The 14,490-nt window shown below is 38.8% G+C and overlaps 1 protein-coding gene across 6 annotated transcripts in view; it reads left to right on the top strand.

The window, feature by feature from the left end:
- PRPSAP2 (phosphoribosyl pyrophosphate synthetase associated protein 2) overlaps positions 1-14,490 on the top strand; it is a 32,908-nt gene that overhangs the window by 14,161 nt on the left and 4,257 nt on the right. For all 6 annotated transcript variants that reach the window (XM_037492078.2, XM_037492080.2, XM_037492077.2 and 3 more), the window contains 4 exons: positions 891-1,006; positions 4,823-4,878; positions 12,318-12,466; positions 13,642-13,712. In XM_037492078.2, coding sequence (XP_037347975.1) covers positions 891-1,006; positions 4,823-4,878; positions 12,318-12,466; positions 13,642-13,712 — 392 coding nt within the window. The remainder of the gene's footprint in view (positions 1-890; positions 1,007-4,822; positions 4,879-12,317; positions 12,467-13,641; positions 13,713-14,490) is intronic.

The raw sequence follows: 14,490 nt of genomic DNA, 5'->3' as shown, positions 1-14,490 counted from the left end.
GAGACGCATAGGGCCAGCTGTGCGGGAAGGGATTCTGTGCCTTCTCTGAGTACTGTTCTCCCAGCACCTCCATGTTCATCAGCTTAGAAGATCGCTGAATCTTGCATTTTAGGAATTCATGGAGGCTTCCTCATGATCAGGCATTAACTCTATTTCAGCCCCTCTCCTCTCTTTGGACAGTGGGGGCTGGGGCTGAAAGTCCCCAGCTGCTAATCACGGTTTGGTCTTTCCAGTACCCAGCCTCACCTCTATCACCCAAATTCCAAGGGGTTTAAGAACTCTGTGTCAGGGATAAGGTAAAAAATCAAATATTAGAACCAAAAATGCTCAGGATATAAAAGTGCTCACTCAGGAAATTACAAGGGCTTTAGGACCAGTGGGCCAGAATGAGGGGTGGAAACCTGTGTATCTACCTTTGTCTCACATTTTCATTATAATGAAAAAAAGGTGCTAACTATTTTTGATGAGAGCAGTTTTTAATAATTTATTCATCTAGGGCCTCCCCGGTAGCACAGCAGTTGAGTGCTGGGCTGCAAAGCTGTCCGCAGCCTCTGCAGCGCCGGTTCGATCCCCGGCTGCCGGCAAGGGTCCCACATGCCATGCAGACCTCTCCTGCCACCTTCTGCTCCCCTCAGCAGTGTATTTCATCGGTCTACCTGTTCTGTTCCCTGCTCTGGCTCTGGTGAATTCAGTCACCCTCCCACGCTTCTGACTATACCCAGTGCTTGCATAAATAATTAAATAAATAAATCTTTTAAAAAAAAAAAGTTAAAAAAAAGTAATTTATTCATCTAAAAGTAATTTTTTATCTGTAGTACCTTATTTATATAGTAGTTACTTCATATGTCTTTCAACTTATTTATATTTTTGTGTCTGCTTTCTTTCCAAAGGTCTAACACATCTTATTACTATGGATTTACACCAGAAGGAAATTCAGGGCTTCTTCAACATTCCTGTTGATAATTTAAGAGCATCTCCCTTCTTATTACAGTATATTCAAGAAGAGGTAAGCTATTGCAAACCTTTTAATTTTAACATTCTGCTTAATGTTAAAAGATATGTTTCCATTTTCTTAGGCTGTCCATAAAAGATTAAACTTGATGTGTTCTGCTTAAGGTGCTATTTACTCTATACATATAAAATTCATTGTGTTTAAATGCGAATGGCCAACAGGCATATGAAAAAATGTTCAACATCACTTGCAATCAGGGAAATGCAAATCAAAACTACCATGAGAAACCATCTCACACCAGTGAGAATGGCACATATTAAAAAAACTAGCAACAACAAATGTTGGCGAGGGTGTGGAGAAAAAGGAACTCTTCTGCACTGTTGGTGGGAGTACAAACTGGTCCAACCACTATGGAGAGCTGTGAGGAGATTTCTGGACCTACTAAACATAGAGCTTCCATATAATCCAGCAATTCCACTCCTAGGTATTTACCCAAAGGACACAGAAACATCAATTCCAAAGGGCACCTGCACCCCTATGTTTATAGCAGCTCTATTTACAATAGCTAAGCTTTGGAAGCAGCCCAAATGCCCAAAAATAGATGACTGGATCAAGAAGATGTGGTACATATATACCATGGAATATTACTCAGCATTCAAAAAAGATAAACACATGCAATTTGTAGCAACATGGATGGTGCTGGAAGGGATCATGCTCAGCGAAATAAGCCATAAAGAAAAAGAAAAATACCGGATGGTCTCACTCATAGTAGGAATCTAGAAAACTTAAATAAGGGACCAGGAAAATGAATAACTATAAGAAAGTGAAAATCAAAATCAACAAAAAACTATGAACCAGAGACACTTTTTGGGGGGTGGGGGGCGGGAGGGGAGGGATTGGGGTCAGAATGGGGCGGTTGCAATTGTATGGGGAATATAAAAATAAAATTTATTATTTAAAAAAAAAAAGAAGTTGTGGGGTATATATATATATATATAATATAAAAAAATTCATTGTGTTTAAAAATGATTAATCTGCAAATTTTTTTTTATTCTTAAGTCTTTAAAAAATTTAAAAAAAATTTATTTTAATTTTGGGGTTGCATTTTTGCTCTTCCATATGTGCATGTGTTCCACTCACCCTCCACCAAACCACCTGTGCCACTACCCACTTCTGCCCCTCTCCCCTGCACCCTCTATCCACCTCTGTTCCCTCTGGTAACCATTAGATTCTTTAAAACTGCAACTTATTTTTTCTTTTGCTAAGATTTTGACTTTGATGAAGTCTAATTTATATATGTTTTCTTCTGTTAACTCATGCTTTTGCTATCATATCTAAAAAAGCAACAAAACATAAACATTTACAATCCCTGTTCTGTGGGTTTTCGTTTTAGCTCTTATATTTAGGTTGACCCATTTTGAATTAATTTTTATATAGGATGCGAGGTAGGAGTCCAACTTCATTCTTTTGTGCGTAGGTTGTCTAGTTGTTGTTGAAAAAGTATTCTTTTCCCCACTGAATGTCAGAAACCTCTTGTCAAAAAAAATGGGCTATAGCTCTTTGGGCTTATTTCTGGCCTCTCAGTTTTGTTCTGTATGTTTAGCTCATGCCTGTACCATACCCAGTTTTGATTACTGCATGTAGCCTTAGAGTAAGTTTTAAAATTGGGGAGCTTGAGTCCTCCAGATTTGCTCTTCTTTTTCAAGATTATTTTGGTTATTCAGGTTTTGCAGTTCCATATAAATGTAAGGTTTGGCTTTTCTGTTTCTGCTCAAAAGTTGTTGGAATTTTTATAAGGATTGTATTGAATCATAAATTGCATCGGGCAGTATTACCATCTCAACATTAAGTCTTCTAACCATGAATATGATATCTCTTTCCACATGTTCACATTTCTCTGATTTTCTTAAGCATTGCTTTACCGTTTTCAGTGTACAAGTCTTTCATTCCCTTGGTTAAATTTATTTCCAGAATGCTATCATATATGCAAATTTTATCTTTTTTTTTTTTTTGAAGATTTATTTATTTATTTATACAAGCACTGGGCACAGTCAGAAGCGTGGGAGGGTGAGAGAATTCACCAGAGCCAGAGAGGGGAGCAGAACAGCAGACTGACAAAGTACACTGCTGAGGGGAGCAGTGGGCACGGCAGGAGAGGTCTGCACGCCATGTGGGACCCTCACCGGTGGCTGGGGATCGAACCGGCGCTGCAGAGGCTGTGGGCAGCTTTGCAGCCCAGCGCTCAACCGTTGTGCCACCAGGGGAGGCCCAAAATTTTATCTTAATTTCCTTTTAGATTGTTCATTGTTGATGAATAGAAACAACCTGTTTTTAGTGTGTTGATCTTGTACCTACAACTTTGCTAAATTCATTTACTACCTCAAATAGCTCTTTTGTGTTGTATGTGTAGGGTTTTCTACATATTAGATCATCTCATCTGTGAATGGAGGCAATTTGACTTCTTTCTTTCCAGTTAGAGTACCTTTTATTTCTTTCCCTTTCTTAATAGTTCTGGCTAGAACTTCCAGTACCATGTTGAACAACAGCAGAGAAAGTGGGCATCTGTGTCTTCCTGACTGTAGGGTGAAAGCTTTCAGTCTTTCACTGAATTTTATGTTAGCTTTAGGTTTTTCAAAACGTCCAGGCAACTCTTTTTACAGTCTATAGGTTTCTGAGGAACTTTTTTTCTGTCAAGAGTATTGGCCTTCCCCATCCTCCAGCAATGAACATTGTGAAAATGGATGTAGGTATTTTTGGAAGAGAACAATATAAAGTATTCTGGTTATTTTCTTTAAAGTTTTCCACAAGAGACTTACAAACTCTAATAAATATACACTATTATTTATCTGAATGTGATCCTTGGTTGAGGGAGAGAAAGGAGAACTTGATAGGAGAACTAGATAGAGAAAGGAGAGAAAAACTAGGAGAGAAAGGAGAACTTGATAGAACTTGATATTACCTGTAATACTTTTGGACTACAGTTGACTGGGGGTAACTAGAACCGTGGATAAAGGGGGATTATTGTTCTAGAGCTTTGCTGTTTCTCCTGTTTTGGTTGTGCTGCTGTGCATGTGTTAGGCAGTCCTCCTCAGTTCACTTCTCTTACAACTTCTGTTTACTGGGTTGTTGGGGTAATCTTCCTTTCTTAGGTCCCATAAAGCATTTGATTGTTGCCTTGTAAGAAAATAACATTCCTCCAATGGTGAGCTTTTCATTTACACATATGAAAGTTACACCCTGCTGCCCTCTTCCTGTCTTTCTGCATGCATGAGAGCATCTCATTTTAATGCTGAGTCATTGCAAATGTTCAACAGCCAAAGATTCCAGAGGAGACTGATATTTTAATTATTTTCTGAAAGGCTCTTAACATGTTTGTAAAAGAACACTGGGCTGATTGTTCTTTAACAAGTTGGTTTCTTCCATATGCCGTGAACGAGATCCCATTAGTCACTTGTTTGGACTGCACTTATTTGGAATCTGACAATTACTTGTGATTCAGGTTGGATGGATATCGTCCTTGCACTATGAAATTACATGTAATTGGGTTTCGTGAGAGGACTTCCTGTTGATTTTATGTAAACATCTTTACAGAATGTTATCAGGTTTTGCTGGCACTTAGATATGAGTTACTAACTAACTAAACCTACTTTTTTCTTTAAAGAAATCTGTGAGACTCATACCTTAATAATTTTGCCTAGGTAAATATTTCTTCATTTTCCAAAGGAAAACTTTACTTTGGACTTTTTCTCTTTTTGGATAAATTTGAGGTGACTAGATGACATATCTGAGTCTGTTGGAATGTTGTCGGGTGTTGGTGTGAATAATCTCATGGCAACATGGCAGTGACCCCTGACTTCTTGTCTGTCACAGATCCCAGATTACAGGAATGCAGTAATTGTGGCCAAATCTCCAGCCTCAGCCAAGAGGTAGGTGGGAGCTCACAACCACTCTTTGCTTCTTCATCCAAGCATCCTATCCCCGGTTGGCTCTTGGGTGTTTTTGGATTCTACTTCAGTTGTTGCCACTGAGGGATACAGTCTGTAAATGGTTGGATGCTGAGATATCCCTTATTTTTATTCAGTGGACTGATCGTTTGAAAGATTGTTCTTCCAACTCCATTTATAAACTAATCATTTGTTTTTTTCTTTCCCCTACCTCCCACAGCCCAATTTGCGGCTGCCAGTCATATTTCTTGACCAAAGCCATCCAGGTCTGGGGAATCCCACCCTAGTGCTTCCCTTACTTGTTGATCTTCCAGTCTGGAATTTAGAACACCAGGGAATATGCTTTGTAGTTGTTTACTGCCTGTCACACAAGTAATTCAGTAATTTATTAACAGAATTGAGTCTAGCCGAGAGGTCATTTATTGGTGTGTGTTAAACGGTAACATTTTACAAAACTAAAACACTCCGAAGCATATAAATGGGGTGAGTTACATGTAACCTGGAGTAAATGAGTATTTTAATTAATACATTACTTAAAGTTGTATTTGGGTTGTGAAGATTTCATATACCAATGATTTCTGGAGAAGCCACCCCATTGGTGAGGGAAGAAACAAAATCAAATGTAGGAATAAAGCTTTACCATAAAAAAACTTTTAAAATTATTTCCCACAACTGAATACCTTTGCTTACTGGTCAATGTTGAATCCTGTGTAATGAAAGAAAGCCTAAGGCACCTCCAGCATGGGCCTGCAGCCTGCTAATATTGGAGACTGAAGGAGAGCTGACATATAGTAGGTCACTGATTTCAAAGGTGTTACAGATAAGTAGTTTTCCCTTATAAATTAAGAATGATATTTAGTATATTAAATAATTTGAGTTGGCATTTGTGGTAAAACATGGAATCACCATGCTCTTGAACCACCAACTAGTGCATCCTGCATGGTGGCCAACCATGCTTCCTCACAGCAATACTATTCAAGAAACCGTAATGGTAGTCCCACATAGCCCATTTGATAAGTAAACTGAGATTCATTGTGGAATTCAAACATTTTCCAAATGCTTTTTCTAACATTGGTACAAGGGCTGAATTAATTTTAATTTCATAATTTTTTCCTCTGATATACATGCTTTTTAAAATTAAGGTGAAAAATCACATAATATACATTTAACTATTTTAAATATACAATTCAGTGGTATTTAATGCATTCACAGTATTGTGCAGCCACCACTCCTCTCTACTTTCAAAACATTTTCATCATCCTGGAATTCCTTATACTCAAAAGTAATCATTTTCCATTCTCCCTTCTTTCCCCAGCCCCTGGCAACCACTAATCTACTTTCTGTCTTTGGGTTTGCCTCTCCTGGATTGTTCATGTAAATGGAATCATATAATACATGGCCTTTTATGTTTCCAAGTTTTATCCATAATGTAGCCTTTGTCAGTAATTCATTCCTTTTTAGTGCTCAATAATATTCCATTGGGCCTCCCTGGTGGCGCAGCGGTTGAGTGCTGGATTGCGAAGCTGCCCACAGCCTCTGCATCGCCGGTTTGATCCCCAGCCGCTGGTGGGGGTCCCACATGGCGCGCAGACCTCTCCTGCCGCACCCGCTGCTCCCCTCAGCAGTGTATTTTGTCAGTCTGACTGTTCTGCTCCCCACTCTGGCTCTGAATTCTCTTACCCTCCCGTGCTTCTGACTGTACCCAGTGCTTGTATAAATAAATAAACAAATCTTTAAAAAAAAATTCCATTGTCTGGATATACTACAGATTATCCATTTATGCATTGATAGACATTTAGGTTATTTCCGCCTTTTAGCTGTTATGAATAGTATTGCTGTGAACCCTTGCAGACAAGTTTCTGTGTTGACATTTTAATTTCATTTTTTTTCTCTGATATACAAGCTTTTTAAAATTACGGTGAAAATCTCATATCATACATTTAACTATTTTAAACATACAATTCAGTGGCATTTAATGCATTCACAGTGTTGTACAGCCACTACCCCTCTCTAAGTGAGTCTGATTCCTAAATGAGTCTCATTTCTTGTGTATGTATACCTAGGATTGACATTGCTCGGTCATGCAGTAATTCTGTGTTTACATTTTTGAGGATCCACCAAACTGTTTTCCAGAGAAGTTGCAGCATTTTAAGGGTTCTGATTTCTCCACATTCTTAGCAATTTATCTTTGTTGTTGCTGGCGCTTAATGGCCTGGTGTCGTGTATGAATCTGTTGTTGAATCAGAGGTCAGTAAGTTTTACCTCTGTTTTTTCTTAATAGTTTTAGCTCTGATATTTGGGTTATTGATCCATTTTGAGGTAATTTTTTTATGTGGGATAAAGGGGGTCCAGCTTCTTTCTTTTCCTGGTGGTTATCCAGTTGTCCAGCACAATTTGTTGAAGAGACTATTTTTTCATCATTGACTAGCTTTGGCACACTTGTCAAAATCAGTTGGCCTTGATGTTTGGGTGTATTTCAGCTCTCAGTTCTATTCCATTATGTGTGTACTAGTACCATATTATTTTGACTACTGTAGCTCTGTAGTTACAGTCAGATCAAAACATTCCTCAGTTGAAATGGTGATACTAACTCATATTACTTGTTACTGTTGGGTGTTGGTCAAAGTTCTGTGTCTGCAAGGCCTCAGTGAGGGTGGGAAGTACGCCTCTTCATTGCTGAGTTGTGGAAGACCAGGTGTCACTCTCGCTGCCACTGTGTGAGCTGAGGCTCATAACTAGGGAGTAGATATGGAAGGCCCGACTCTCTACTTGTCTTTCTCTTAAACCATCCCCAGGGGTTAGGGGGCATCTCCTGGTAGACTGGCAAGGAAGCAGGGACTTGCTCTCCACCCTTATCTCATGTGCAAGAGAGGTGCGCAGAAGTTTTTCTGTAGTATTTGTCTGGATGAGGGGAGTTACTGTTTTCAAATCTAAAGACTTGTGAGTCTGTCCCTCTCTTGCTCTTTTGGCCCAAGAGAGGAGCAGGCTTTTTAAAATCTGTGCCTGTTGCCATTCTGGGGTTGCTAGCATCTCTGGCTGCAAGTCTGGGGTCATGCAACCAAAGAAAGCCCAGAGAAGTGTCTGCAGTCTTATTCTTCTAGTCCCAAGGTCCCTGGCTAGTCTGCTTTCTCTTCATCTCTAGAGTCTTCTTGTGTTAGTTTCATATAAAATAGTGAGAGTTTTATTAATAGTTGCACTTGTAGGAGGAATACTCTAAGCAGAAGTAGAAGTGAGAGCAATGTATTCTGATCATTTTCACCACTAAATACCAGAAGAATATGATGAGTTTTCCTTTTACTTTCCCATCTGGATGGGCTTTTATTATAGTAACTTCTGTAATCTTCAGTTTGTACATCTAGCATCATGTGTTGGTAAAATACATGGATGGGTGATAAAGTTTTTATCATTGTGGTACCCTTTTGCTCAGAGTCTTTGATATTTGTTGTTGCTACCATGATGAACGGGGAACCTATTGTACTGGGTCTGATGAAGCCTGGGAAGAGGCCTCAGGGAGCTTATGGTTCGTGTCAGGTATTTTATCTACCAGTGTGGACTGAATGCTTGTGTTCTTACCAAATTCATTGTTGAAATTCTAATCCCCAATGTGATGGCATTAGGAAGTGGGGGCTTCAGGAGGTAATTAGGTCATGAAGGTAGATCCCTTGTGATGGAATTTAGTGCCCTTATGAGAAGGTACAAGCGCTTGCTGACTCTGCTCTCTGCCATGTGAGCATACAAGGTGGCCACCTGCAAACCAGGAGGCACATCCTCACCAGTTACTGGATCTCACTTCCAGCCACCCAAACTGTTGAGAAATAAGTTTCTGTTGTTTAAGCCACTCAGTCTGTGGTTCTGTTATGGCAGCCGGAACTGACTAAGACATCTACATTATCTCCTGTGATCTTCTCAGCCTAGGAAGTTAGCATTTATTATCTCTCACAGATGAGGAAATAGACCGAAAGAGTTAAAGAAGCTTATCCAAGATGATTCAGCTGTATGTTGTTTATTGGAAGGTAGTGGCCCAACTAATTACTTCTTAGAGTGTTTTCCACACCTGTGATTATGGGATTTGGGTGTTGGCCAACTATGATTGAAATTGACATGCCCATCCACTTGGTTTTCACTTGATACATGTGTGAGTCCAGTTTTGTGCCCGGTGCTGTGCCCACCATGTGCTACACCTGTGCAGAGCTGATCCTCACTACTGACATTGCTCCTTTCCTCAGGAGCTTGCAGGCTCTGCCCTGTGTGCTGTTTGCCTGGTGGATTATTAGGCATATTGGAATGAAGGGTGCAGCCTCTTTTTCCCAGATTCCAACAATTGACGGTCATATAGGTTACACTGCATTAAATAAATAGTTTAGAATGGAGATCGTTGCTACAAAAGGCTGTTTTGTCAGGATGAGGTAATAATATAGTTGTGGCTTGGTGTTTGATCTCTGCATTGAAGGTATGGTGAGACAACTCTGGTCAGGTGCATTTGACTGTAGAGTCGACTTTGTGTCTGTCTCTGTCTCCCAGACCTCTGTAGTGGTGGTTTTCTTCTGTTCTGATATCCTGATTTGCAGATTTATCCAGGTTAGAGCTTGAGATGGCACTTTGGCTTAGTGACTTGCCATTTTTGACCTGATTGTTTCTACCTTCCTCCTCCAAGTGTTTCATTGGGAACCTAACCATAGAAAATTGTGACTAATTTTTTTTTTCCACTTGTGATTAATTTAAAAGATAAACTGGGGCAGCAGAAAGATAATTAAACTAGGATTGAGATGTCCATGGATTTCTAATTAGGACTTAGCCATCCTTGGTGAGAACCATAGTCATGATAGTCTCTCTAAGCCTCAGCTTTCTCATCAGTGAGGATAATGCTCTTACTACTTATCTTAATTGTAATAAGCCAGAAGGACTATAGGGAAGGATTTTATCATTTAAATACCAGTATGTTGTAAGGTGCTTGTTAGTCTTCTTAGAATTCAGAAATCATTGATGAAGTAAGTCTAGAAGTGGAGCTACTGTTTAGAGTTCTTAGACAATGAACAATATTTTAATAAAAGGGGACATCTGAGAATATAATGTTATTTTTTCTAAAAGATCTATTTATGCATACAAGAGCTGGGGTACAGGCCAGAGATGTGGGAGCTGAGAGGATTCACCAGAGACAGAGTGGGGAACAGAACAGGCAGATCGACCGAAGTACACTGCTGAGGGGAGCAGCGGGCGAGTCAGAAGAGGTCTGCTGCACTATGTGGGTTGCTCCCTGGCTGACCTGGGCCAGGGATCGAACTTGTGCTGCAGTGGCTGCAGACAGCTTCATAGGTGGCATCTTAACCCCTTGAGCCACCAGGGAGGTCCCCTATAATGTTATTTTAATAAGAAGCATAACTTGATTTATTAAGTTGCCTGGAATTGCTTTTTCAGAATAACTGCGTGGATAGAAAAAAAATCTGCAACCTGTGTCTTATTTTGACCAATGATTCAAATTAACCTTCATTATTGTACAACCAGGAGCAAGATTGAGCAGCTTTGGGATTTATCCTCTGTGACTGTTAGTGTATAAAACAATATAACCTGCAGGAGCCATCCTGATTCTTTTTGGAATCAGGTGAGAATTCAAGTTACATGATTCAGTTATATAAAACATCCAGAAAGTAACATCAGTATGCAGGTAATGATTTTACTTATCTTGAAAGTATTATATTTTATAGGTTAACAGTTATTGAAACAGCATTATTCCAGGCAGACTTCTTCAGATGGAGGCTTCCTTAGAGGACAACTGAGAGATCAGTTTTTGTGACAACTGTCTTTGCAAAGCCTGTCTTGAGAAATTCAGCTCTATGGTACTATTCTCTATGAGGTTAGGATGAGACAGAAGGTAGTGAAGATTCTTCCATTGTATTTGTCTAAACTCTTTTTTGTCTCAGAATTTTCAAAATCTTCTTAAAGGCTGAATTTAAAATGTGCAAATACTATGTCTTAGATTTTAGGATATTTAGCAGTTTTTATTAAAATATTTTACCTCTTTTTAAAAAAAAGATTTATTTATTTATGCATACAAGAACTGGACCAGAGGTGTGGGCAGTGAGAGGATTTACCGGGGTGGGGAATAGAACAGGCAGATCTACTGAAATACACTGTTGAAGGGAACAGCAGGTGAGACAGGAGAGGTCTGCTGCGCCATGTGGGTCACCTCTCTGGCCGGGGATTGAACTCGTGCTGCAGTGGCTGCGGATAGCTTCGTGGTGCTGCATCTTAACCCCTTGCGCCACTAGAGAGGCCCCATTCTCAAAACTTATTAAGGAAACTAATAACCCAATTATAATAATTGGCAAATGATAAACAGACTCTTTACCAAAGAATAGATACTAGTGACAAATAAGCAATTGGAAAGATGTTCAACACCATTTATCGTAAAACCACAATGAAATGCCAGTACATACCTTTGGAATAGATCATATTGAAATGACTGACCATACCAAATGTTTTTGAGGATGTGGAGAAACTAGAACTCTCATGCACTGCTCATGGTATAAATACTTTGGAAAACAGTTTGATCTTTCAAAAAAAGATTCAGCTGTATTCCTACTGTATGATCCAACCATTTAATGCTGAGATATTCACCTAATAGAAAACAAAGCATGTATTCATACAAAGATTTGTATGTGAATGTTCATGGCAGTTTTGCAATAATTAACTGGAAACAACCCAAAGGGCTATCAGCAAGTAACTGGGCAAACTGAGGTAAATCTGTACAGTGGAATATTACTTAGTGTTAAGGGATGACCTGTTGATATTCAGTATAATGTGGATGAATCTCCAAAACATTGTGTTGAAGTCAGACAAAAAAGTACTGTATACTTTTATTCCACTTATGAGATTCTATAAAAGGTAAACTATGGAGACAGAAGGCAGATCAGTTGTTGCCTGGTGGTGGCAGGAGAAATTATAAGGGATCCAGGAAACATCTATAGATAGGTGTTTTATATACATGTATGACATTGTTCAACTTAAATATGTAGTTTGTGGTATCTCAATCATACCCTAATAAAGCTATTAAAAACTTGATGAGTAATACTTTGGTGGGTAGGTATTCATTGCAATTTGTCCCATATAGTTGGTGCTCACTATTATGAACACAGATAGGTAAATTAGCAATTACTGGTGAAAAAATGGAGACTTGGGGGTAGTTTAAGTCTCATGCTTACTCAGCTGTGAGGTGCAAACTAGGAACATTGGTACCCCCATTGCCCACCACATGGGTCCACATACTTCATCCTGGACTCTAAAACTCTTAAGATTATTCTCTTTTTTCATTAATCCTTTGAGAAATTGTATTTTATTTATGTTCTCTTAATGTTTCTCTCATAGACTTTAACAGAAAACAGATGCCGCCTGATATTTGAACTGTATCTAATATTCTCCCTCAGGGCACAGTCTTTTGCTGAGCGCCTGCGACTGGGCATTGCAGTGATTCACGGAGAAGCACAGGATGCAGAGTCTGACTTGGTGGATGGACGGCATTCCCCGCCTATGGTCAGGAGTGTAGCTGCCATCCACCCTAGCCTGGAGATCCCCAGTAAGTGTCCTGGCCCTTCTTTGTTGCATTCCTCTTTGATTTTAAAGCTAACTTAATTTTTTTCCAAAGGCAAATTAAGTACCTCTTCTATTTTTATTTTTTAAGTTGGCAAAAACTGAAACACATTTCTTAGTCTGTTTGACACAAGTGCACTTCTGCTGGCCCTGTGGATTGGACTCTGAATTCTGTATCTTTATGTCAGTGCCACACTGTTTTGATTAATATAGTTTTGTAATAGCTTTAGAAAGGGGGAAGTGTGAGTCCTCCAATTTTGTCTTTTTCAAGATTGTTTTGTCTATTCAGTGCCCCTTGAGTTTCTGTATGAATTTTAGGATCATTTCATTTCTGCTTTCTGAAAGGGATTACATCGAATTTGTAGATCACTTTGGGGAGTATTGCCATCTTAATAATATTAAGCCTTCTCATCCACAAAAATGAAATGTCTTTCCATTTAAGTTTTCTTTAATTTCTTTCAGCTGTTTTGTAGATTTCAGTGTATAGGTCTTTTACCTCCTTGATAAATTTTTTCCTAGGTATATTATTCATGTTGATGCTTTCGTAAAAGGGCTTGTTTTCTTAATACCTTCTTCAGCGTGTTCATCGCTGGTGTATAAAAACACAACTGATTTTACGGTGTTGCAACTTTGGTGAATTCATGTACAGTCACATGTTTACTAGTGGTCACATATTTAATAGTGGTCTGCAATACAGGTGTGAGGTGGGCTGTACAACACATTTCTCAGAACTGATCCCCGTTGTTAAGTGACCATATTAGCTTTGGTAGTTTTTTGTGTGTGGATTCTTTGGTATTTTTTATGTAGGATAATATCATCTACTAATAGAGATAGTTTTACTTCTTCCTTATCCAGTCTGGATGTCTTTTATTTCTTTTTCTTGTCTAACTGCCCTGGCTAGTGCCTTCAGTACAATGTTGGATAGCAGTGATGAAAGTGGGCATCTTTGTCTTATTCTTGCTCTTAGGAGAAAGTTTTTAGTCTTTCATTAAATATGATATTGGCTGTGTGGTTTTTATAATTGCCCTTTATCAGGTTGAGGAAGTTACCATCTATTCCTAGTTTCTTGCATCTTTTTAAATCATGAGACATTAACTTTTTAAAGTCTTCGGTTTGCTTTCTAATGCAGAAATCTTTTTGTGTGTGTTTTATTCTGACCAGTGCTGATTCCCAAAGAGAAGCCCCCAATCACAGTTGTTGGTGATGTGGGAGGAAGGATCGCCATCATCGTAGTAAGTAAACTCTTTTATTATTAATGTGGTATTTGCCATTGTTACTCTATTAACTTACTCATTAGTTTTGGGGGGCTAGTGCTGTGACCAGCTAAGTCTCATTGAAGTTGGTACCTTATATTAAATGTTTACTTTGGTTCAAAAATTGAAAAATGTTATCGTTAGTTTATATGCAATTGCTAACTACTTTGTTAACTAAATATTGTACAACTCTTTGCCATAAGAGTTGGGAAATTATTTTCTGATAAAAATAGCTACAAAATCTATTGTTTAAAATACTTCCAAAGCCAGTGCACAAAAGGAGTACATTTAATGCTATGTATTTTGTTTTTTGTTTTTTTTTTAATTTTATTTTTATATTCCCCATTCAATTACAACCCCCTTATTTTGACCCCAAACCCTCCTTTCCCCGCCCCCCACACCCATAGAGTGTCTCTGGTTCATAGTTGTTTGTTGGGTTTGATATTTTCTTTCTTATAGTTATTCTTTTTCCTGGTCCTTTATTTAAGTTTTCTAGATTCCTGCTATGAGTGAGACCATCCGGTATTTTTCTTTTTCTTTCTGGCTTATTTCGCTGAGCATGATCCCTTCCAGCGCCATCCATGTTGCTGCAAATTGCATGTGTTTATCTTTTTTGAATGCTGAGGAATATTCCATGGTGTATATGTACCACATCTTCTTGATCCAGTCATCTATTTTTGGGCATTTGGGTTGTTTCCAAAGCTTAGCTATTGTAAATAGTGCTGCTGTAAACATAGGGGTGCAGGTGCTCTTTGGA

Source organism: Talpa occidentalis, unplaced genomic scaffold, assembly GCF_014898055.3.
Source record: "Talpa occidentalis isolate TD23 unplaced genomic scaffold, MPIMG_talOcc4v2.1 talOcc4.7, whole genome shotgun sequence".
In the NCBI taxonomy this organism is placed as follows: domain Eukaryota; kingdom Metazoa; phylum Chordata; class Mammalia; order Eulipotyphla; family Talpidae; genus Talpa; species Talpa occidentalis.
Note: the sequence above shows the minus strand (reverse complement) of the source record. Positions and strands in the feature narration are given on the sequence as shown.